Source organism: Macrobrachium nipponense, chromosome 26 (assembly GCF_015104395.2).
Source record: "Macrobrachium nipponense isolate FS-2020 chromosome 26, ASM1510439v2, whole genome shotgun sequence".
Lineage (NCBI taxonomy): Eukaryota > Metazoa > Arthropoda > Malacostraca > Decapoda > Palaemonidae > Macrobrachium > Macrobrachium nipponense.
In genome coordinates this window covers 40,805,130-40,828,421 of record NC_087215.1, presented here as the reverse complement: position 1 = coordinate 40,828,421, position 23,292 = coordinate 40,805,130, and the positions used below count along the sequence as shown (strand labels likewise).

Here is a 23,292-nt window from a genome sequence, read left to right as displayed (position 1 = left end):
TATATATATATATATATATATATATATATATATATATATATATATATATATATATATATATATATATATATATATATATATATATATATATATATATATATATATATATATATATATAATATATATATATATATATGTATGTATATATATATACATATATATATATATATATAATATATATATATATATATATATATATATATATGTATATATATATATATAAGATTTGAGTATGACAGCTCAGGCATTTGCATGGTTTATTGCTAATTTTTCAAGGCTTAGCCTTATTATCAAAGCTGTACAAATATATACAAATACATTAAAACAACATAAAAGACATGGACTTAAAAATAATATGCTAAAAACAAATAGCAAAGCATTCAGTTTAAAATGCCAGGAAAAAGGTATTACCATCCAAGTGGAAAGAAATAATATGAGTGACAAGGATAAACGTTAAAAGTCTAGGGTAAAATTATGCTAAGAAAAGAGGGGTGGAGGCAGTTTGTTTATTTCACTTTGGAACTTCCTGTTTTTTTACAGTGACTCGAGGATTGCCAGCTGCTGAGGTGAACGAGCCCTTGAAAATATTTAAAATTGATGGTATTCAATATATACTTTGCATTTTTAGCATGCTGTCATATACTCGAAAACTGTGGATTCGACAGCTGGACCCCAGTATGATAGCTAACACCTCTGTGATGATCGATGCGAACTTTAAGTAACCTACGAGAGGCACCAATAAATTTCCCCTGACTACATCGGGGATAAGAAAATAAATACACAGAATTCGATGTCATCAGAGGGTTTAATCTATCCTTATACTTAAAAAGGGAACCTATGGTAAGAGGATTAGTGGGAATGAGGTGAATTCTTATGGCAGGACAACACTGCTAAACACGTTTCTAAATAACAAAATCATGCCAAAAATTAGGTCTCTAGCAGTCCCAAAAATGCCATTTTATTTGAGTGTTCCATTTATTCATGGTGTGTCATTTATTACCAGAATTAATTCATTAATACGACAGTAAGAAATCACCTCATTCCCACTAATCCTCTTAACACAGGTTCCCTTTTCAAGTATGAGGATAGATTAAACCCTCTGATGACATCAAATGCTGTGTACTTATTTTCTTGCCCCGATGTAGTCAGGGGAAATACGTCTTGACATTTTGGTTGTACTGTCGTAGGGAAGAGACTGTTAATTCCATTTCAACGTACTCACCTCAGAATGGTTGCAGGAGCAAGAGAAAGAAGTATTTAGTGAAGAACTGAAAACAGTGATTAAAATATTAAAAAGTGGAGGGAAAATATTCGTAAGAATAGGTATGAAATGATAGAATTGGAAAGATCAACATGAATATGAGGAGGTTCTGGGAGTCCATGGATTTAGAGTAAGGAACGAAGATGGAGAGCATGAAATTGTGAAGGAGTACAGAATCTGATGAATTACCTTAATGTCGTGATAGAAGATAAAAGCAGTGTAGTAAACTGTAAGGTAATTCTTTGTGAAGGAACAAAAATTATAATATGGGATCTTGAAGGTGGACAGTGTGAGTAAATATATATAAGAGGCATGACAGAGAAAGACATCATGAATAAATTTAAAGAGAGGAGGGAGTTGGTACATTTGAATTGTTATGGAGACAACATTTGTAAAAAGGTGCAGGAGGAGCAGTTGGGTGAACAAGTGGCTATGACGCATCAAAATATGGAGAAAAGTGGTAATGGAATAGATTGGTACAAATCCAGTTAGGAAGAGGTCTCAAGGTTTCAAGGATTGGGTGGCAAGACGTGGAAGAAAGACATTGGTGGGGCAGGTGCGATTTCTCTCGCAAGGAAACCTGTCTGCCCTCTGCTAACATTAGTATTGGTGGGTCACTTGTGCAACCCTATTGGGTGTTTTTTGAAAATATGCAGCCTTTGCCACACTTTCTTCCTTTTGCCCTGAATCTTCAGTAGACGAAACAGACTCCTTTTGGGGGGGTATGGGGCGGGGGTGGCTCCTGTCTCCTCTGCGATTGCTTTCCCTTATACTTGTCTGGAAAAGTGCTTCTTGTAAATGAGGGTGTCTGGTTCATATTCATTGCTGTCTCCTTCGCTGTCAGATGACTGCTCGGTGTGACATGCTGTTGGTGCTGGTTGCCAGACGACTGCTGCTCTGTGAGCTGTATGCACCTCATCCACCATGACTAAAAATTCTTCTGTGAGCATGGTGGAGGTTTTTGGCAAGATAGCTACTGTCTGGTGGGTAATATGGTAAGGAGTACTTCCCTCACCAGGTCCAAGATGACTCAGCTTTTCTGCATCCGCCTGGTATGGTGATGAGTCATTGCAGCGATGGCCTCTCGTCACTTATCAGTGTCCCCACGTGGTTCAGGAACTTCTATACTCTTTGGGCTGGCGGCATGCTGAAGGATGACTTCAGCTGGTCCATTAGGATGTCGTAAGTTACTGGAGCATCTAGTTCCTCAAGCCATGCTGCTATCTTCTCAAACATGTTGTCTGGAAGGAATTTGAGGACGGTGTCTGCTTTCCGCTTCCATGAAGTGAAAATCATCTCTGCACTAAAAAATCGTGCTTCTAGGTGGTACGACATGAAGGGCGGCAATTGGATGGAGGCGGCTCCGAGGTTCTCGCTGATGGCGTGGGGGTCGTTAACATGGTCGGTCATCTCCGGTGTGTAAGCAAAAGTGCAGGTCAGGCTACAACTGATCTATTAAACCAAAATTCATGCAAGTCATAAACCCTTCAAGGCTGCAAAGTAGTCTCAACCTTTGACTGGTATGAAAAAGTAATTAAGTCTAGGCCTCTGTGCTTCTTCACAGAGACAAAAATACAATTATACAGATGTAGAACATTTGAGTATCGCATAGGTATACATAGTTGAATGAATGATGTTTTGATACATAGATTGGTACAATATCAATAAGGTGATGATAACGTCGTCGGAAGTATTAACAGAAAACATCGTCTTGAGATTTTGTGTTTTCTCCCAACCTTGTGTTGTCACGTGGTGCTTTCCCTGAGGTGAGTTGATTCATCCGTGGAAGAACCATGTGGTTGAACACATGTGCTAACAGTGTAATTTCTAACTATTCAGCTATCTGATTTCAGTATTCTTGAATTTTTTTCAGTAAAAAATGTGAAATGACATTCCTCTGTAGCACCCCACAATTTACTTCAAATTCACTTGACAAGAAACCATCAACAGTACCTTTGTACATGGATGATTTTAATTATCTTTACATAATTCACGGGAATGCCATTGTGACACTAGAGTGACCTTCCATGATTTCGATGTGTAGACATGCTCAAATCGACAAATGCCACCAGATGAGCATTTTTAAATTCTACACACTGCTACACCTTATGCCTTAAAACAATATTTGATATGTGCACTTCCTGCCATTTCTAAAAGAAGCTTGTTCATCATTGAGTATTAATTTTTTTTTGCAACTTATTGAGATTTGTATTATAATGTCTTTATCAAGGCGTCGATAAATATGTAATTTCTTATTTATGCATTTTTACAAATGCCATCTTTCAAAGCACAGAACAGCATCATAAAAATATATTGCAACCAATGTCTTCCAATATCCTGGACAACAAGGAATGAGTTAAGCTTCTGCAAGATAAGAAATATCTGAGCTTGGTCACTTTTCTCCTGAGACTTGATATTCGGCGAAAAATGCTCAGTTCTTCCCTTATTTGGAAGTTGCTCCAGAAAATCAGAAACCTTGCCAAGATGTTGTATGGCTTCTATGATACATTCGGATGATTGGTTTTTGGACCTTGGTTTTCTTGAGCCTGTTTACAAATTTTTCCCGTGAGAGGATTCGCTCACTTTCACCGAGGAAGTATATAACCTGCTGTGCCACAGTGGCTCCAATAGAGCTTTGGCAGCATCTCGAACAGAACATCGATCTGTCGTTCGTGCAACTGCTGCTCTTATTCGATACATCGTTTCTCCTCGATAAGGTAAGGCAGTAGCATACGACGAAGAAAAATAATGAAGAGGCAAGAACTGAACACGTACATTCATAATCGTTCTTACATAATTTTTTCCGATTCCTTTTTTTTCTTGTTGCTCGATTGCTGTTACTCATGCATCTTCTGTCCTTCTTTAAAACACTTTTTAATAAAGTTCCCCTCCTCTTTAGTGTTATTATATATTTTCCTTTCCCTTCAAAACTTTTCTCATAAACATTTGTTTCCGTTCTTATATCATCCAAAATATCATTGTTCCTATGTGTTTTTCCAAGTTTAGAGTATGACTATTTTAGCCGTTCAAAGCTACTACACAGAAAATAATATTGTACAGCAGATTAATTTTTAACTCCACAAATTGTATAGTAATGGAAACATAACTGAAATATGTTGGATCCCTACCCATTTAGGGATTAAAGGAAACGAAGAGGCTGGTGAAGCAGCTGATAATTGTCAATAAATGGCAAAATATATGGAATGAGGAACCAAAAAATAATCAATTGAAACATATAAAATCGTGTGTTGGAAAACGGAGTTCATCATATCAGTGAGACACAGACGAGTAATTCCGATGCGTCTTTGAATAAGCCCTTCTCGTTTGACACTTGGACACGTGATGAACAGTACACATGACCCTCCTCCCAGGTGCTCAGAGTGCAAAGTGTTGGTAACAGTCAAACATGTCTTGTGTGACTGTCCAAAATATAACCAACAGAGATCATCAACTTTTGAAATAAATCGAGGGAGGCTTTTGTCAGAATCTTCTACATCTTCAGTCATTCCAATTTTAACATTCATGAAGAACTGTAACTCAATAGAAAAAATATAAAAATGAATAAGTAAATAATAAAAATACAGAAACCTATAAGGCGTTTAATGAATTTGATAAAAAACTAAATTTAAAAATATTACTCAACTTGTTCCGAATTTAATCTTTTTAATGCATCGAAACCTGAGCAAGTGTATTTAATGTGCGCATGCATTCCAGTGTAAAAGCATTTACTTGTACAGTTTATTTCTCTTAAATTTCATTTTCATTCATTCATCATCACCACGCGAATGATCTATTTGGTCCCAGTTCTTGGCCTCTGGCCCAGACCTGGTATTTCATTCTAATCCTTCGGGCTGATAGTCAGCTCAATAGTCTGGTTTAACTATTTCAGTAATAATACTCAAAGAGGATGAATTAAAAAATCTTTACTTTGTTGTATATTGTATATGAACAATGCGCTTTGGTTTTCCTATTAGAAAAAGAAAATAAATGATTTCCTCTTTAGGGGATCTTACCTTGAAAACAATTTTCAATTCTTCTTACGTAAATGCAAGTATTGCATTCTTTCAGAAAATACATTGCTTTGATATTGACATGATTTCATGCACAATATTCCGAATGATTCTTAAGGTTACTATCGGAGTCATATAGCAGTAACAGTTACATTTCATTTTGATTACTTTTCATTTAATTGATTATATTTTTACTTGCTAACCATCTGATTACGTATCTTTTTATACCAGATATGTATACTAATTGATTTTTCACTAGTAATACACTTTAAATTCTTTGCAACCGGTAATGAATAAAATGAGAAATTCCGATTTTTTCCCCTTTTAGAACTACCTCACAAAATATATTCACGTTGCCCCTCATCTCTTACCAATTATTTGAAGTGTGGCTGTTTCAGTGATCAGCATAAATACTTTTAGTGAACATGACTTGATTAGTACAGTCCAGATTTGAACTAGATAAGTCACTACACAGAGATAAGTAAATTTTAGGTAGCGTTTCAAGGTTCGGTAATATTGCATTCAACTGTATGAACAATGACCTTTAAATTGTATATGCTTATCTTCCACAGTGTCATTTAAAAAAAAAAGTAACAATAACTGAAATTCACTTTCTGTAATAATCGTAAATGTTACATGAATATTGTTCAAGTAATTGTAGTTTAGTCAAATGCTACCACTTTTAATCCTTATCCTTGCAATAATGGTCGCAAAATGAATGATAAGATTTTGTAGTGCTTACTTAAAATAAAGTTGCAAAAACGTTTTTCACTCTAGATATGCTCTAAATACCTGTGAAAGGTTGCGTATTATAATTATATTAAACTTACAGAGACAGTATAGTTTGAGTTTCATCCTTGAATACTTTTCTGGCAATATGCTACTTGCAGAGGAAATGATGATCAATATTCTGTGTTAATAAGATCCTATTTTCTGAGACAGTTAACGAGCACACACTCCTACATGCCAGAAAAACTTTCGGCTAAAAATAAATCATTTACGGTCTAAGATCATCCTGATGAGCTTATACATGCATTGAATTTTCAGAATTAATACAAATGTTGCCTTTGGTTATTTGCAGATGGGTTACTGGGACGACCCTGCAAAGATGGCCGGTATTGGCCTGCCTTCCACGAACCCATACGGGAACTACACTGTAGTCGACACGGTATCCCATGATCTCCTTTATTTAGTTGATGCCCACTGGTACCAGTTTCCTCCTATGAACCCTCTCTGGTATAATCTAATTGCTGTTTGGATGGTTGTTATGTGCCTACTCTCTCTTGGTGGCAACTTCGTTGTTATCTGGGTTTTCATGTGTACCAAATCTCTCAGATCCCCTGCAAATATGTACGTTGTTAATTTGGCTATTTCTGATTTTGGCATTATGTTTACCATGTGCCCACCAATTTTAGTTAACTGCTATTATCAGACATGGGCTTTCAGTGATGTAGCTTGCCAAATTTATGGTCTACTGGGGTCAAGTTTTGGAACTGCATCTATTTGGTCAATGATCTTCATTACTTTGGATCGTTACAATGTCATTGTTAAGGGACTCTCTGGAACACCTTTGACCACCAAAGGTGCCTTATTGAGGATTTTCATTGTATGGGCACAAACATTTTTCTGGGGTGCTCTTCCTCTGTTTGGCTTCTGTAGATATGTTCCTGAGGGTAACATGACAGCCTGTGGCACTGATTATCTTACAGAAGAGTTCTGGAGTCATTTATACCTGTACCTTTATTCTGTTGATTGCTATATCTTCCCTCTCTTCTTAATCATCTATTGCTATGCGTTCATCATGAAAGCTGTCGCCACTCACGAGACACAGATGCGCGAACAGGCCAAGAAGATGGGAGTGAAGTCACTGAGAAATGACCCAGAGGCCAAGAAGACTTCAAACGAGTGCCGTCTTGCAAAGGTCGCCCTTACGACTGTGTCCCTATGGTTTATTGCATGGACCCCCTACTTTGTTATCAATATGTCAGGTATATTATACAAGCCTATGGTTACTCCTTTGTTTTCAATTTGGGGTTCTGTCTTCGCCAAGGCCAATGCTGTGTATAACCCTATTGTTTATGCTATCAGCCATCCTAAATATCGAGCTGCTATGGAAAAGAAGTTACCTTGCCTCTCATGTACTACTGAGAGAGACGAAGATGGCAGTTCTACCTCTGATGCTACAACGGTAGCATCAAGTAGTGAAAAAGCCTAGACGTTTCTAAGAACTGGACCATAAAGGAAGAATGACTTGCTGTATATATGGCACGAAGGGGAACACAGACCCATCTGAGGCCAAAACGATGGCAACGACCGACTTCAATTCTGATTTTTTTAAATTATTTTCCACATTATATCCCTCAATAAATCCTTTGCACAGAAAAAACTTGTAATGCTTTTGATTTTCCTCTCTGTTACATTTTATATAAACAGACTTGGAAGTGCATAAATGGGCACTATAAAAATAATTTCAAATAGAACAGAAACGTTCTGTGTAAATTTGATGATCATGGTTAAAATGTTTTCAATCCTTTATATGGTATTTAAGTATTTTGGTTTAAATTTACACTACAGTCATAGAGAAAAGCAGCCTGCAAATCTGATCTATCCCAAGTAATATAAATTTATATAAATATGATTATTAGAATTAATTCTTGAGAATTTTACCCATGAAGTATTCCAAATTAAATATTTAAAAGAAGTTTGAAACCATACGAAATAGAACGAAGAGGCTGTCAATCATCGTTAGTCGACCTTACAGCTATGGTGATCATAACTGGTAATAAGGTATGAATAGCATTATTAATCTAGTAAGACAACTGGCCTTATATCTTAGGAATAACTTTAACCTAAGGGAAATTTGAATGAACAGTGCTTCATCCTCAGTAAGACTGAAACCATTGCCAGATTTAAAAATAATGTGTGCACTTGATTTTGTGTGCAGCCAGTGTGACTTACTACCACAAATTGATTCAACAGTGAATAGACACCAGCTGAGCTTCAAGAGAATATGGAACTAGCATTCTCATCACACAAACTTTTGCTCAGATCTCAAAGACCAGCAACGCCCCTGCAAACTGTAAAAAGGTGCATGATAATTATATATATATATATATATATATATATATATATATATATATATATATATATGTGTGTGTGTATATATATATATATATATATATATATATATATATATATATATATATATATATACACACATACATATAAAGTATAAAAGGCCCATTACAACACTCTGGAAAATCTAAAGACTATATTTCGGTGGACTAACTTCCACCTATATCAAGTAGTGAATGACGGGAATTACATTAACGAAATATATAGTGGGAGATATCCCCTTAGGTGATGCCTGGGATCACCGGTAAGCTGATGTTGGTTCTGTTAATTGTCTTAATTCACTTCATTGTGAATATGGTCAAAGTCCCTGGCTCCATTGGAAAGGTTGGTCCTGTTATCTTTTTGTTTTATCAGTTCAGATTCTACTATCTGACATTTGTATCGACAGCTGCTCTTGTATAAAATTCAGGACGAGTTTCAATCCATGGTATGGTTCGTGTTATTTATACAATGGAAAATTTCTGATTGTTTCAAAGTCTTTGTTAAGAAAATCTGGGGAGCAAATTGTCAGGGCTCTAAGAAGCAAGTTGCTTGCTATGCCAAGTTGAACTGAAATGTCATTATAGCTGTAAAGTGTGAATGTCGCTTCCCTGAAGACAGTGAATTTGTAGTTGTTCTGATGATTAAGCCATCTAAAAAGGGCATTTGGTTATTGTTTTCCCATTCTACTTTAAATTTTATGCTCGGGACCATGGATTTTCATTTTTGTAGAAAAACATCAAAATCACCTCACTCGCTTCTCCAGTATGTTAAGATGTTGTCTACATAATGAAGCCAATTCATATCTGTTGGTTTGATAGGGTTTATAATTATTGTTTCGAAATACTCCATATATAAGTTTGCTAACGCAGGACTAAGCAGGCTCCCCATAATGCAACTGAATTTTTGACGGTAAAAGTTATCACCAAAAAAGACATTATTAGTGATGCAGAACTCTACAAGTTGTATTATTTTATACAATTCTTTGGGGAAGTGGTCAGCAAATGGCTTAAGTATGATCATTTTGCTCAAAATAGGATTTGAAATTTGAAAAATTCTTCTGGGTTACATATTGTGAGCTAAACTACCTGCTCTTCATGTTAGGCCGAGTTGTTTCTACTTAAGACGTGCATACAGACCCTTATTCTACCCCTACAGTACAGGCTAAGTAATAACAAGTGACAACGCTAATGGTACTGATGTTAAGGTTGTGCCAAGCATCAAGTTCCCTCAGCAATTCAGTATAGGCTGTAATGTTTAGAAAATTGGAAGATTTCTAAGCAGCACTGGAAAACCTGTCATTCTCTCGTATTTAGATACTCAACCACATGAAGTGCAGGTTGCTCTCTTCCTATATACCATTGCGGATGATTCTCTTAAGAACTTACAATGATTTTAATTTCCAGTTGTTAGTATTGAGGAATACATAACTATTCTGGAAATCATTGAGAAATTTAAAGAATTTGCAGCTGGTGAAATAAATGAAAAATATAAGAAATTTCTTTTCAACTACTGCTGCCAAAAGGAAGGTGAGTTGTTTGACAGGTTTCTTTCTGATCTGAGATCTCTGGTTAAAACTACTAGTTACTGTAGTAATTTTCTTATTTCAATGATTATAGATTATCAATTTGGGCATAAGAGATTCTAGATTTCAAGCAGAACTACTTTAGGTTAGAAACCTCACACTCGAAAAGTATAATTATATGTAAAGAAACTGAAAATGTTTCTTTAAAGAATAGTGTTCATCCTGACAATGCTTTTGTATATAAAGTTGGCTCTCAAATTAAAAGTATCACTTCAAACCCTCAATGTTTGATTAAATAGTATATCAAATGTTGATTTAAGAGAATGTAGATTTTGTGGACAGAAAACATAATTTAGGGAAAGACTGATGTCCTGCTTAAGGAAGGAAGTGCGGTAAATGTGGCTGGCATAATAATTTTACAAGTAAATGACCTAACAAAGCTGAGAGGAAAAGTGTTAAATTTAGTGCAAGAAGCAAAAGTAAACCTATAAACAAAATGGATGATCAATACCCTTCTGGAGTCGAATGGGTAAACTGTACTAATACTGCCAGTTACAGAAAAGGTGTTAAATGTTGTGAGCTTGTAGATGGTAAAAAGTTAACTTTCCAGATTAATAGTGGTTCTAGTGTGAACGCTTTGCCCATGAGATATACTGAGAATGTTCAGAAAACAAACAGTACTGACAACATGGAATAAGACCAAAAAAATCCTTATAGGTGTTTGTAGAAATAATATTGTTAGCCGTAAAATGGAAAAGAAGTATTCTATGGAATTTATTGTGTTTGAAGAAACTTTAACAAATGGGTCATTATTAATGTATGTGAAAATAATTTTGAAGAAGTATGAAAGGAAAATAAGGCTCTTTTGCTGGATTACAGCATTTGAATGTTAAATATTTCTTACAACCAGTTGTTATACCTGTTCATTGTATGTCAGTCTCTTTGTACCCTAAAGTTTTGGAATGATCACTCCTATAGTGCGACTTACACCCTGAATCAGCCAGTTGGTAATTGAATCAATTGATCCTAAACAGCTTGATAATACTCTTTTAAGAAAACACTGCATTGCCTGTTTTTGAAGACATTCTTCATGAATTAGGAGAGTCAAGATTTTTTTTATAAGGTCGATCTAACTTCAGGTTATTGCCATATTAAACTTGAGAAACCTTATAGTTTGCTGACTACTTTTCAAACTTGCTTTGGTAGATACAGATGTCTGCAACTCCCATTTGGACTCGACGTGTCCTCTGAAATTTCACGTCATACTGTGAGATGTAGAAGATATTATTCATAGCAAAACTCGTGAGGAACGCGATAAATGTTTTGAATAATTTCTTGGATAATGAAAACGAGGTATTCAATTGAACAGGGATATGGTTACACTTAGGAAAGATAACATCACTTTCATAGGTCATGTCACTACTAAGGACTCTGCTCTCTGACCTGATCCTGAGAAGATTAAAGCTATTTCCAACCTTCCAACTTCCAAAATGCTTGAAAATGTAATAAGAATAATAATTTTTATTTCAGCTCATCACCATGTACATGGAATATACAAAGTATAGACAATAATATACACAATCTAAATACATGAGATAACATGATAAAAAAATGAATTAATCAGCAATATTCACACAGTTGCTGAAGTAGTATAAAAGATAATAATCATAATAACGGTAATAAGAGTAATAATATTGAGAAAAAACACTAAAAATTACAACAATTAGTGAACAGATTGTATATAATTGAATTCCAGCTAGGTACTTTAGGTGGTTAAAGTAGTCAGAGCCAGAAGGTTAAATACGAAAATTGAATGTAGCAAAAGTCTGTACTGATAACATTCTCAGTAATGATAAAAAAGGAGAATAACACCAATAACAATAATCTTAGAAGTATAATAATAATGACATGTATATATGACACTGCAAAATCAGAGGTTAAGTCATTTAGGGAACAAACGCCTCATTTTCCCATCTTTCCCACAATTTGGATCTTCTTGCCTCACTGCTTAGGATGTTTTGTATGAACAAATTTCTGCTGTTTCTCATCAATTTGTAGGTATGGCATATTACATGTCAAAGTTTATATCTTAATGTGTTTTACATTTACATTTTCATAATCTACTTAAGAAACATATTCCTTGGACTTAGTTCCTGAGTCCAGAAGAAGTTTTCAACGTATTCAAAAGGTGATAGTAAATATCTCAACTCTTACTCAAGAGGATGATGTATCTGAGTATGGATTAGGCACAACCCGTGCAAGAAAGAAAGCCAGCTGCTTTTGCTAGTAGAGCTCCTTAAAGTTCTGAGAGAAACTATGAACAGACTGAGAAAGAAATACTTGCTATTTTCTGTGGTCTGAAGAAATATCATCTCCCTACTTTTAGTCATGCTGTGAAGGTCGTGACAGACCATAAGCCTATTATGTGTATTGAAAAGAAACCCCTTATCCATGCTCCCAAGGGGTTTCAGGCTATGCTCCTTTGTACTTAAGAGTATAATTTTGAATTTGAATATACAGTAAACCTGGAAAGGGTATACCTATACTAGATGCTAATCATAAGCCCATACATTTGATACCCCCTCAAAGAGAGACCACCTTGACGTGGTCAGGGGGCTCTTGAACCCCTGGAATTGGTTCCCGGGATTGAGTCCAAGAGTCTCATGTATTAAAAATATTAGAAGTTTTTTGTAGTAATTTAGTGGAATTTTCCACTTTTTGAAAAATTTTACTACTTACGTGAGTCTGAGAAGGGATTGTGCTTGGAAGGGGTTTGCATTCATAGCTAATTGTGGGAGTTGTGTTGGTTGAGTTGCCACCCGATATGGTTTGGATCAGCCCATCAGAAACCAGGGGTGGGGGGGCTGGTGTTTGGGGATGGGACTCCTGGTTTCTGTCCAGAAGCCCACAAATATGTTTTGAGTGGGGAGTCAGTCTCCATAAATGGGGGCAGAACTCCCAGCAGGCGGATTGGCTTATACCTGGGCCACTGCAAGCATATTGATGCTATCCTGAAGGGGTAGGATATGGGGTGAACTATTGGGAGTCAACTCTCACTTGTGCTATTGGTAGGGAATGCAAAACTTGACTGATCCACGATACTTTCTTAATAAAACCAAACAGCTTTGGGAGTGTAGGTGAGCTGGTTTGTGTGAGGTGGTCTGGCGTGTGCATGCTTAGTATCCTGGAATTGCTTTGTGGGCTTTGACTGTTTGATGGGGTGGTGAGACTAGGCATTAGAAGCTGCCTGGGTTGCCCTTTCTAATGTGCTGTTGCAGTCTCAGCAGGGCTCTTAGGTGTTGCGTACTTTTTGGACTTCTGAATGTAAACTGGCATAATTCTATGGATTTGGACAATAGTTTTCCCTTCCCGGGATCCGACTACTTACTGGCTCTGGGAACGACTTCTGGCATGAAGATGGATATGAGCTCGGCTATCGGACAGTACCAAACACTGAGACACCAGGGTGTTAGTAAACCTGGTTGATTTGATCCTAATAGTAGAGTCCTTCATTGCACTAATGTAAACTTGTCATTAGATTATGAGTGTTTGTACAGTGTAATGAAACAATTTGGTAAAGTGGAAAGAATGAAACTACTTCTAGAAAAAGACAAGCAGTCATTTTCTGCTTAAGTTAAATTTTCCTAACCCTTGGAAGCTAGTGAGGCACAACAGACTCCATGGCCACATTCTCAATTATTCGGTTCTTAGCATGAAAGTGTTTTCAGTGAAAAATTTGAATGATGAGCCAATTGATTTTATCCCTACGAATGAAGAACATGGACCAGCCCCATGTACCAGAGCGCTTCCTACCCCTATATGATATGTTGCTAGCTACAAGGAGGAAGGAAAAATTTTTATAAAGGCTGCTGAATGTATCGAGAGCAAGGTAGGTTCCATTCCCATTGGAAATTTGAAACGTTATGGAAAGAACTTGCTAATAAAAACTGGTAATGAAACCCAAGCAATTTTGCTATTGAATTTCAAACCTCCTGAAAGTGGAAATATAGAATGTATTGCATCACATAGATTCTTTAACACACTGAAAAGGGTAGTATACTCAAAAGACCTGCATGTTTTTGAAGAGGAGATTCTCCATCCATGTCCTCCTTGTGTATCTCATGTAAAAAAAACCAGGAGGGGATGCAGCTATCCTTTTAACCTTCTCCAGTTACCTACCTGTTTTGAATATGACCACATTCAAAACTCGTGTGAAAACAACAAAAGATGTTCTGTGTGCTCTGCGGAGCATGATAATTTTGACGAGTGTGTAGCAGCCCAATATTGTTTTCAATGTAAGGGTGATCACTCTCTAAATTCTAGGGCTTGCTTCAGATACAGATTTGGAGATGTATTGGCAGTGGCTGATAATGAACATAGCATTAGCAAAGCAGAGCGTGTGATAATGGGAGCAAACAAAAGTGCAAACTCTATCTATGTTTCGGTAATAAAACTTATGAAAAATTCCAGCAATGTAAGGCAACTAATAACTGCATCTGATAGTAGGCATCACGCACCTGCTGCTCCACGGACTGTAAATAATGAAAATCCTCAATCTGTCAAGAAATTTTCATCGGCTAGTGCCTTGGAGTCCAACACCAAAAGTTGTACTGCCAGAAGCACAGAAAACTCACCTCCCATAGTCCATAATATGATAGTTGCAGGCTCATCTCCTAAAAAAAGGGGAGCCAAAATCAATTAATAATTCAGGAAGCTGTTCCACAAACATTTCCAATTAGAATAAGCCAAGGGAGCAAACCCAATTAGATAGAGCTAATTCGGAGCCATCAATTGTCACAGCCACAAACAAAAATGAAAACAAAACTATAACTACAACCACCAAGACACACACCAGGAATACATCCCCAAATAATGATGGCTTTAAAATAAAAACCTCAAATGGGTTCAGTGTTTTGGAAGAGAACTCTTCACCTAAAAAGGTGGTTCCAAAAGCAGTTTCAGCCCAAAAACATGTGAGTTCTGATCAGTCTAGACTCCCTAAGACAAATGAACCTTGTGATTCACAGAATCACAGTAGAAATTCTGATCAGAGGCATAACTAGAAATACTGTCAGCCAAAAACTCTAAATTCCAATTCAAATGAAAAGGGATTGAAGAAACAATCACTTATAAAGGAGAACTTTCCTCTCCACACTAGGAACAGTACTTCCCCTCTAAGGAGTGGGAAGTAGCACTTTTTACCACCTTAACATTCATGTTCGATATCCTTCAGTGGAACTGTAAAGGTCTCAGAGCCTGTTCAGAAGACCTTAAGGTCTTAATTCATGAATTCAATCCAGGGATTATGTGCCTGCAGGAGACAATGTTAGGCAACTCTCCTTATAATTCTGGACTAAATTATTCAATATTTAACCCCACTCCCCCAAGTGGTAGTTGGGCCCATGCAGGTGCTGTAATTATTGTTAATAAATCTCTGCAGCACTCCATAATACAATTAAATAAATTCTACAGGCTGCTGCTATTTCAGTCATCTTAGAAGAGGATAACAGTCTGCTCCTTATACCTTCCACCAGATCTTACTTTTAACAGAGAAGATATTCAGTCCTTAATTAACCAACTTCCAGCTCCTTTACTTCTCTTGGGAGATTTTAATCCCCACAACCCCCTTTCGGGAAACGGTTTCTAGACAGTAAAGGGAAATTAATTGAAGACGTTATTGATAGGAATGATGTTATCCTATATAATAAGGGGTCAATGACTTTCCACAGCATTCATGATCATCATTTCTCTGCACTGGACCTTAGTATCTCTTCAACAAGTATCAACCTTGATTTTAGTTGGTCTGTTAACGAAAATTTAAATGGGAGTGATCATTACCCGATCGATTTGAAATATGCTGTGAATGGTCCATCTGAAGTTTTACCGAAGGGGAAGGTAGAGGATGCAGACTGGGATAAATTCAGTAAGGGGGTCAAACTAGATAGGGAGTTTGAATCATTTCATTCTCATGTAGATGCTTGTGATTACTTTATTGAATCTACTCTAAAGAGTGCTGAAGGCTCTATTCCCAAAACAAATGGCAAACCTCGTAGACCTGCAGTTCCCTGGTGGAATAAGACTTGTGGTATTCTGAGGAAAGTTACTAGGAAGTGCTGCAGACGTTACAAAACTTTATGGCTCTCCTCAGTCTAAATTAATCTACAAATGTGCTTTAGCCAAGCAACGGTGCATTTGTAAGAAAGCCAAAAGAGACAGTTGGCTTTATTATATTAATGGAATAAACTCAAAGACTCTACTGAAAGTGGTGTGGTGCAAAATAAAGAAACTGAGTGGGAAATTTATTGCATCACCAATACCCTCATTAAAAATAAATGACACTCTGATCACAGAGCCCACTGAAGTTGCCAATGAGCTAGGAAAACACTTTTCTGACGTTTCCAGCGCCAACAATTATTCTCAAGGATTTCAAAAAATTAGGAATTCTGAAATGATTCTGAAATTTGATTCAGGATAATCTGAACCATACAACTACAGGTTTTCCTTGAGAGAATTACAGGAGGTGCTCTCTTCTAGGGAATCCACAACTCCAGGTGAGGATATAATCATATTTGAAGTGCTTTAAACACCTCCCAGATGATGCCAAAAAATATTTACTTAAGATCATAAACAAAATATGGGAAACTGGAATTTTACCCAACAACTGGAAAATAGACATAGTTGTTCCTATAAAAAAAAGCCTAATAAAGATGCTTCCCCTAGCCACCAGCTATAAAAGAATAGCTCTTACCAGCTGTGTGTGTAAGCTGATGTAGAAAATGATAAATACTAGACTAGTTTGGCACTTAGAAACTAAAGGATTAATATCATCATTTCAATTTGGTTTCAGGAAAAACCGCTCCACCCTTGATCCGTTGCTGAGGCTGACCAACCAAATCCAGCAAGGATTTGCCAAACAATGTCAGACCATTGGAGTATTTTTTGACCTCAAAATAGCTTACGACATCATGAAACAATTGCACAAGATGGGCATATGTGGAAGAATGATCAGATTTATATATTCCTTTTTAACGGACAGATATTTTAAGGTAAAAGGGGGAAACTCTTTCTCCCAACCTTTTGTGCAGGAGGAAGGAGTTCCCCAAGGAAGCGTTTTAAGGGTAACACTCTTTTTCAGTGGCAATTTAATAGTGTGATTGAAAAAATCTTGCCTCCTGTTAAATGCTCACTTTTTGTCGATGACCTTGCAATATACTGCACAGGATATGTATTGCCGAGCATATTTGACCATTCAGCACTGGTTAAAAAAAAAATAAAACAAGTGACAACTCTCTTACCTTTAATTGCTGACTATCTCTCTGCAAACGGTATGAAGCTAGGATATAAGCTAATGAATCCTCATAAATACAAAAATATACTTTTTAGTTCCCAAACTAGCTGAACATGATATGGAACAAAGTGATTAAAGGATGTAATATTAAGAACTAAGTCTGACCCACAAAAAGACTGTAGGCTGTCATTCTTTTCTCCTGAATTAGACTAAGTAATCACTCCCAAGACTCACAAATTATTAGTTTCCACATTTAAATAGTCAAGTCTTTTAGAGAATCCCATTCTCTTATATAATGCCATGAACCCATCTAAAACAAAGAGACTTATCTATTATATTCCCCAACACATAATTAAATGTTAAATAAATGTATATACATTACACTTCTCTCTTTCCAAAGGGCAACTTTTCCTAAGTCCTTTTAAATGTGCCATACCTTTTACGATGGGCTTTTTTGACCCCGAGACCTCCAAAGCCGTCCTTTGTCTTATCACTATCTGAGGAGAGTGTCACCTTTCTCTCCGATCTCGGGCGGTTGGACCCATCATTACGCACAAACACATGCACATATCCAGAAACACCTTAAAAATGACATAGCAACCACAAGCTTCACCCAGGCTGTATGGATCACCAGCCTTACATTGCATGATCATCAGTTCAAACAGTTCTTTCATTTCAGAAGCCTTCGAGGAGGGCTTGTCGCTAGGCCCCCTCTTGTCTCTAAGCGAAGAAAGATGAGGTTTAACAATTCACCAACATATTTGCTTTTTCTTTTAATATATGATTCATTGTCAATATGTAAACATCTGCAAAGGTCTATTAATTCAATTACTAAGGGGGCTGATGAGAATGGTATTAAATTTTCCTCTTCCAAAACAGTTGTAGTAAGATTTACACCAGATGCCAGCCTATGGAAGAAGTTCCCACACTTAGTTTAAAAGGATCTATCATTCCTTATGAAATTGAAGTAAAATTTCTGGGGATGATTAGTCACCACACACTAACATGGGCCAGCCACATAAATGCCCAAAGATTAATGTTAAAAAATCTTTGAATATTTTAAAGGTTGTTTCTGGATTTAGTTGGGGGGCTGATAAGAAATCCCTTCTGAAGCTATGACTCGCTGTGTCGCTCCAAGCTAGACTATGGCTGTCAGATCTATTCCTCAGCTTGTAAAACCAAGCTGAAGGAATTGGATGTTGTACAGAACATGGGGTTGAGAATATGCCCAGGGGCTTTTAGAACTTCTCCTGTTGAAAGCATATATGTTGACACAGATCATCTTCCACTTGATATAAGAAGGCAAGAGCTAGGGTTGCGATATGTGGCTTGAATGAAAAGTGCTCCCAAAAATCCCTCTTTCAAGTACTCAAGGAAACGGACTCGTGGCATTTCTCTGGTACAAGAGCTTCTAAACCATTCCAGATTCGACTAAACGAGGATGTTAGGGATAACTACCTCAAATCCCAGAAAGTTCTGTAAGTAAAACATCCTGTAAATCCTCCATGGCTTAATCCTGAAGCATTAGTATGCTGACAACCATTTAAGAAGGACTGGACTGAAGAAGAGTTTAGGGGAAAATTCCTAGAGCACGACGTTACCCATGCCAACAATGTGAAGATTTATACAGATGGATCAAAGTCAGATAGTGATGTTGGGTGTGCTGTTATCCTTGGTGATACAACATATACAGCTAAATTGCCTGACTTTGCATCAATATCTACTGCAGAATTAACAGCCGTAGTCTCTGCCCTAGATTGAGTCCTTCAAAGTAGTGACACTAATTTTGTCATATACTCGGATTCTAGAAGCACTTTAGAAGCTATTAAAAGATTTAATAGCTTTCATCCGTTAATTCAAAACGTTCAGGAGTCGCTTTTTCGTATATATTGTCTGAGTAAGTCAGTCTCTTTCTGTTGGGTTCCTTCTCATGTGGGGATTCACGGAAACGAGACTGCAGACAGGGAAGCGAAAGTTGCAAGCGATTTACCAGAAACAACTTTCAGGAAAGTGCCTCATACAGACCTAAAAGGTCCTATTAGGTCTTATGTATTAGGTAAATGGCAAGAAAGGTGGACTTCTCCTCTTCTTGCCAAGAACAGTAAGTACAGAAATATTAGGAAAAATATACTGTCGTGGCCTTCGTCATTCCAGCTTGACAGACGAACAGAGGTTATTTTAACGAGATTAAGGATTGGACACATTTATTTAACCCATCAGTTTATTTTAGAAGGAAGCAGCAAACCAGTGTGTGCTTACTGCGACGAGGTACCAACAGTGGAGCACATTCTGGTTTGCCCCAGATATTTTAACCAAAGGGAAAGATATTTCCAGGGTAAATCCCTCTCAGATATCATGGGAGATGAAGCAGATATTTCTGCTCTCATCTCCTTTTTAAAGTGTATAAAAAATTTTAATAACATTTAGATAATCGTTTATATATCATATCATACAGACTTTTAAAGACATTAAACTATTTTTAATATTTATTACACCATTATTAAACTTCATATTTTTATTTTATTTATTACTCACATTTTTTTTATGAATAATTTCTTTCACTTATTCATTAATTCATTTACCATATTTTAATTTATTTAACCTTACGGCATTGAATGGCCTTCTTGGCCCCAGTGACTGGGCTTTAGCCCCAAATATCATACATCCATCCATACATTTGATACAACAAGTGAAGTTTCTATCAATAACTTACCATTTTCTCCATCTAAGGTTACTAGCCTGGATGAAATCCGCGCAAAGACTCGGTCAGATGAGACCTTAAAGCTAATAAGCCAAATAATTGTTGAAAGATGGCCTGGTTGAAAATGTCTTTCTACTCAAGATGGGATAAATCTGTGAGGAAAACGTTTTGTTATTCCTCATTCAATGTCCTTGGAAATGAAACAAAAAGTTCATGCCTGTCATTCTGGAATAAATTCATGTCTTCGCAGTGCTCGTGAAGTCATATTCTGGGCAGAAATCTTTGCAAAAATTCGTCAGTACTTTCAGTCTTGCGATGTTTGCTCCTCATACTCAGTCAGACAGTTTGAGGAACCTACGTGAATGATTATCTCGTTACTATGGAATATCTTATTGAGCTCTTTAAAGTAGATTATTTGTCAGAAATTACATCATTATCCGTAGATATAATAAAGAAAATGGGGCAGCTGAATCCACGTCAAAATAACCAAGAACATGATGAAGTAATGTAGGAAAACCAAAAAAAATCCATATATAGGTTTTCTGCATTAAAAATAGATGCCGGGATGAAATGGAAACAAATCCAGAATCTTACAGGTAGACATACTAAAGCTGCTCTGCCAGCAGTAGCTGAATGCCTTATGCCTTCCAACATACAGATGGAAAAGGAAAGAATAATAATGGAAAACAAACACTTTACGTTGGTGATGTGGTCAGTTGATAGCAACAAGAAAGAGTGGAAGCAAGGAAATGTCTGCAAGAAGTCTAACAATCGAAATTATGAAGTGTTAACAGATGACGGTTAAACCTGCCTGTGAAACTCAATATTTAATAGTTTCTGTGAATTAACAACCCTGATAATAACGAAAGGCAACAACTTAGTCAGTCATTTTTCTGATTCGGACATGGCTACTAACCATATTATTTATATTACATGATCTTGTAGAATAGTGAAACTTCCAGTAAGGTTGAATCTCTTATTTACCGTATTCATTATGTTTCCTTTTGTGTGTTTGAATGTACTGTTTGTATCTGAAAGGAAATTTTACTATTTCAAGGAAAACATCAGTTCATGGTTATGTAATTACGATTTCTGTTATTGTATGGTTCCATTTGACTTTGTTGTCTCAACAATAATGATGTTATTTAAAGTTTTTTTTATGATATCTAAACTATGATATGATAGAACCTATGATATCTAAGCTAAGATATCATTGAGATTTTTTAGACCCACATACATTTTCAGTGTTGATTTCTTTCTTGAATGTTAAGTGACTGTACATAGTGTCTACCAATTCCGTATGTTTACTCACTAGTTCAGTATTAAAGGAAACTCGTTACTACAGCCTTCTTGGTCTCAAACCCTCTTCTTGAACCTCATGTAACCTGCTTACTATAAACCACTCTAGGCCATGCAACAATATTCAAGGAATTCTTTCTAAAAGGAATATTTCAGAAGTTTAGATTTTATTATGAAAGTAGACAGATGTTTTGGAAATCTCAGTCTCGGTACAAAAAGAAGAGAGTAGGTTAAGAACCACCACATTTTATCTGCGACACATTTCGTTGTTTCTTCATAACAACATTTTCAAGCCTAAAAGAGAAATTACAGTATTTTAATGGTTGAAAGATTTTATAATCATTATTGGATTACAAAGCTGAGTAAAATTAGCAACAATAAGATGAATGATAAAATCTTTAAAATGAATTACAACAGCATACTATAAACAAATTGAGGGGAAAGACAGAGATGGAATGTTTACACTTCTTCTTCACAGCTGGTTTTCATTTTTATATGGGGTCGCTGTTTCAGATAAGCCATTTCCATCTATTTCTATCTTGCACACTTGTGCCTCATCAATTCCCTCCTCATATAAGTGTCCTCTCACACAGTCCTTCCATCTCCTTGGTCTCCCTTTTCTTCTTCTTCTTCCTTGAACCTCCATCCCCATAGTATGTCTCCCAGCGTGGTCCTCATCTCTCCTCAACAGGTGTCCATACCATCTCAGTCTCCCCTCTTGCACTTTCCTTAATACTTCCACCACCTTAGTCGACCCCATTATGTAGTCATTTCTGATCCTATCCTCTCTTGTCACCCAAGACATCCACCTAAGCATTCTCATTTCTGGCACATCCGAGGGATAAGGTGAATTGTCAAGGTTAAGATCTGGCTTCCGAAAAAATACCTTTATTGACTCAGAGATTCTCAATTATGATTCTTCTCTAAAAGTACCCTGAAGACTAAAATTTTCTAATCTTCTACCTGTAACCTCTTTATGTTGTAAAATCAGTGATTTGGTTGGCTTGGCCAACAAGCAACCAGTACGAGGAGAAATGACATAAAGCGGACTGACCGCTTTGACTGGCCAATATAGGTGGCGCTATAGGCATCACACTTATAAATATAGGTGATGCCAGACAAAAGGTCTGAAGGTAGTTTATCCTTATGGTTTAACAAGGCTTGAATAGTATGGCTGTTGGTTAATATTCACTTGGGGTTAATGTGGGGAAAGCTATACTTAAACATATTTTCTATTTCCCTTGTAACCTATTTAGAACAAAGGTCACCTATATAGGGCAATTTAAAGTACATAGTCAGTTTACCAAACCTTGGTATATCTATTTTGCTATTTATACTATGAGATATATTTTAGGAACTTTTCTAATTCTTTATATATTATGTTATTAAGATAACCGTTCATTTTAAAATAGTTTAAAAGAAATTTTATTTCTGAGTTAAATGACTGCCAGGAGCTGCATAGAGAATATGTTCTATGTATTAAAGTCTTCATGGTATTTATTTTAAAGTTAAGAATGTATCACTTTAGGAATTCATTTCAAGACTGGTAAAAGTAGATTTTCTGAAAATGCTAAAACTTAAGAGTTACTTATTGTTTCCGGTAGTTTTGGTAATGATTACATCTAAAAAGTTAAGAATATTATTTTGTTCATGTTCCACAATAAATCTTTAATCTAGCCCACGGGCATCTTTTCGTGTCTTCAAGTGGCCATGAACTTTTGTTAATCCTGTACTGTGTTTCTCATTGTTCTGATCAGTCTTGCTTTTAGTAAAAGTCATTAAGACTGAACGATCTCGGCAGTTCTCGCTTTTCATTTTCCTCCATGGTATTACTAATGTGTGTATGTGTGTATATATATATATATATATATATATATATATATATATATATATATATATATATATATATATGTGTGTGTGTGTGTGTGTGTGTGTGTGTGTGTGTGTATGTGTGTGAGGTGCAAAAATGTAATTCACTTATGCATTCACTTATGTACACTTTTTCGTTACAACTCGGTCATTTTTCTTGTTCGGAATACAAACTTGAGAAGGTATTAGCAAATGCTTGGTTTCCTTGAGCTTGTTTACAAATTT

The 23,292-nt window shown here is 36.3% G+C and overlaps 1 protein-coding gene across 1 annotated transcript; it reads left to right on the top strand.

Annotated features, from left to right (window-relative positions):
• Positions 1-3,868: 3,868 nt before the first annotated feature.
• On the top strand, positions 3,869-7,657 carry LOC135200214 (rhodopsin-like). Its single transcript, XM_064228651.1, has 2 exons — positions 3,869-3,978; positions 6,353-7,657. The coding sequence occupies exon 2, from the start codon at positions 6,353-6,355 to the stop codon at positions 7,484-7,486; it is 1,134 nt and encodes a 377-aa protein (XP_064084721.1). The 5' UTR covers positions 3,869-3,978; the 3' UTR covers positions 7,487-7,657.
• Positions 7,658-23,292: the final 15,635 nt, after the last annotated feature.

What these genes read in the sequence shown, in the direction of transcription:
- LOC135200214 (XM_064228651.1), top strand. Translation starts at nt 6,353, where the DNA reads ATGGGTTACTGGGACGACCCTGCAAAGATGGCCGGTATTGGCCTGCCT.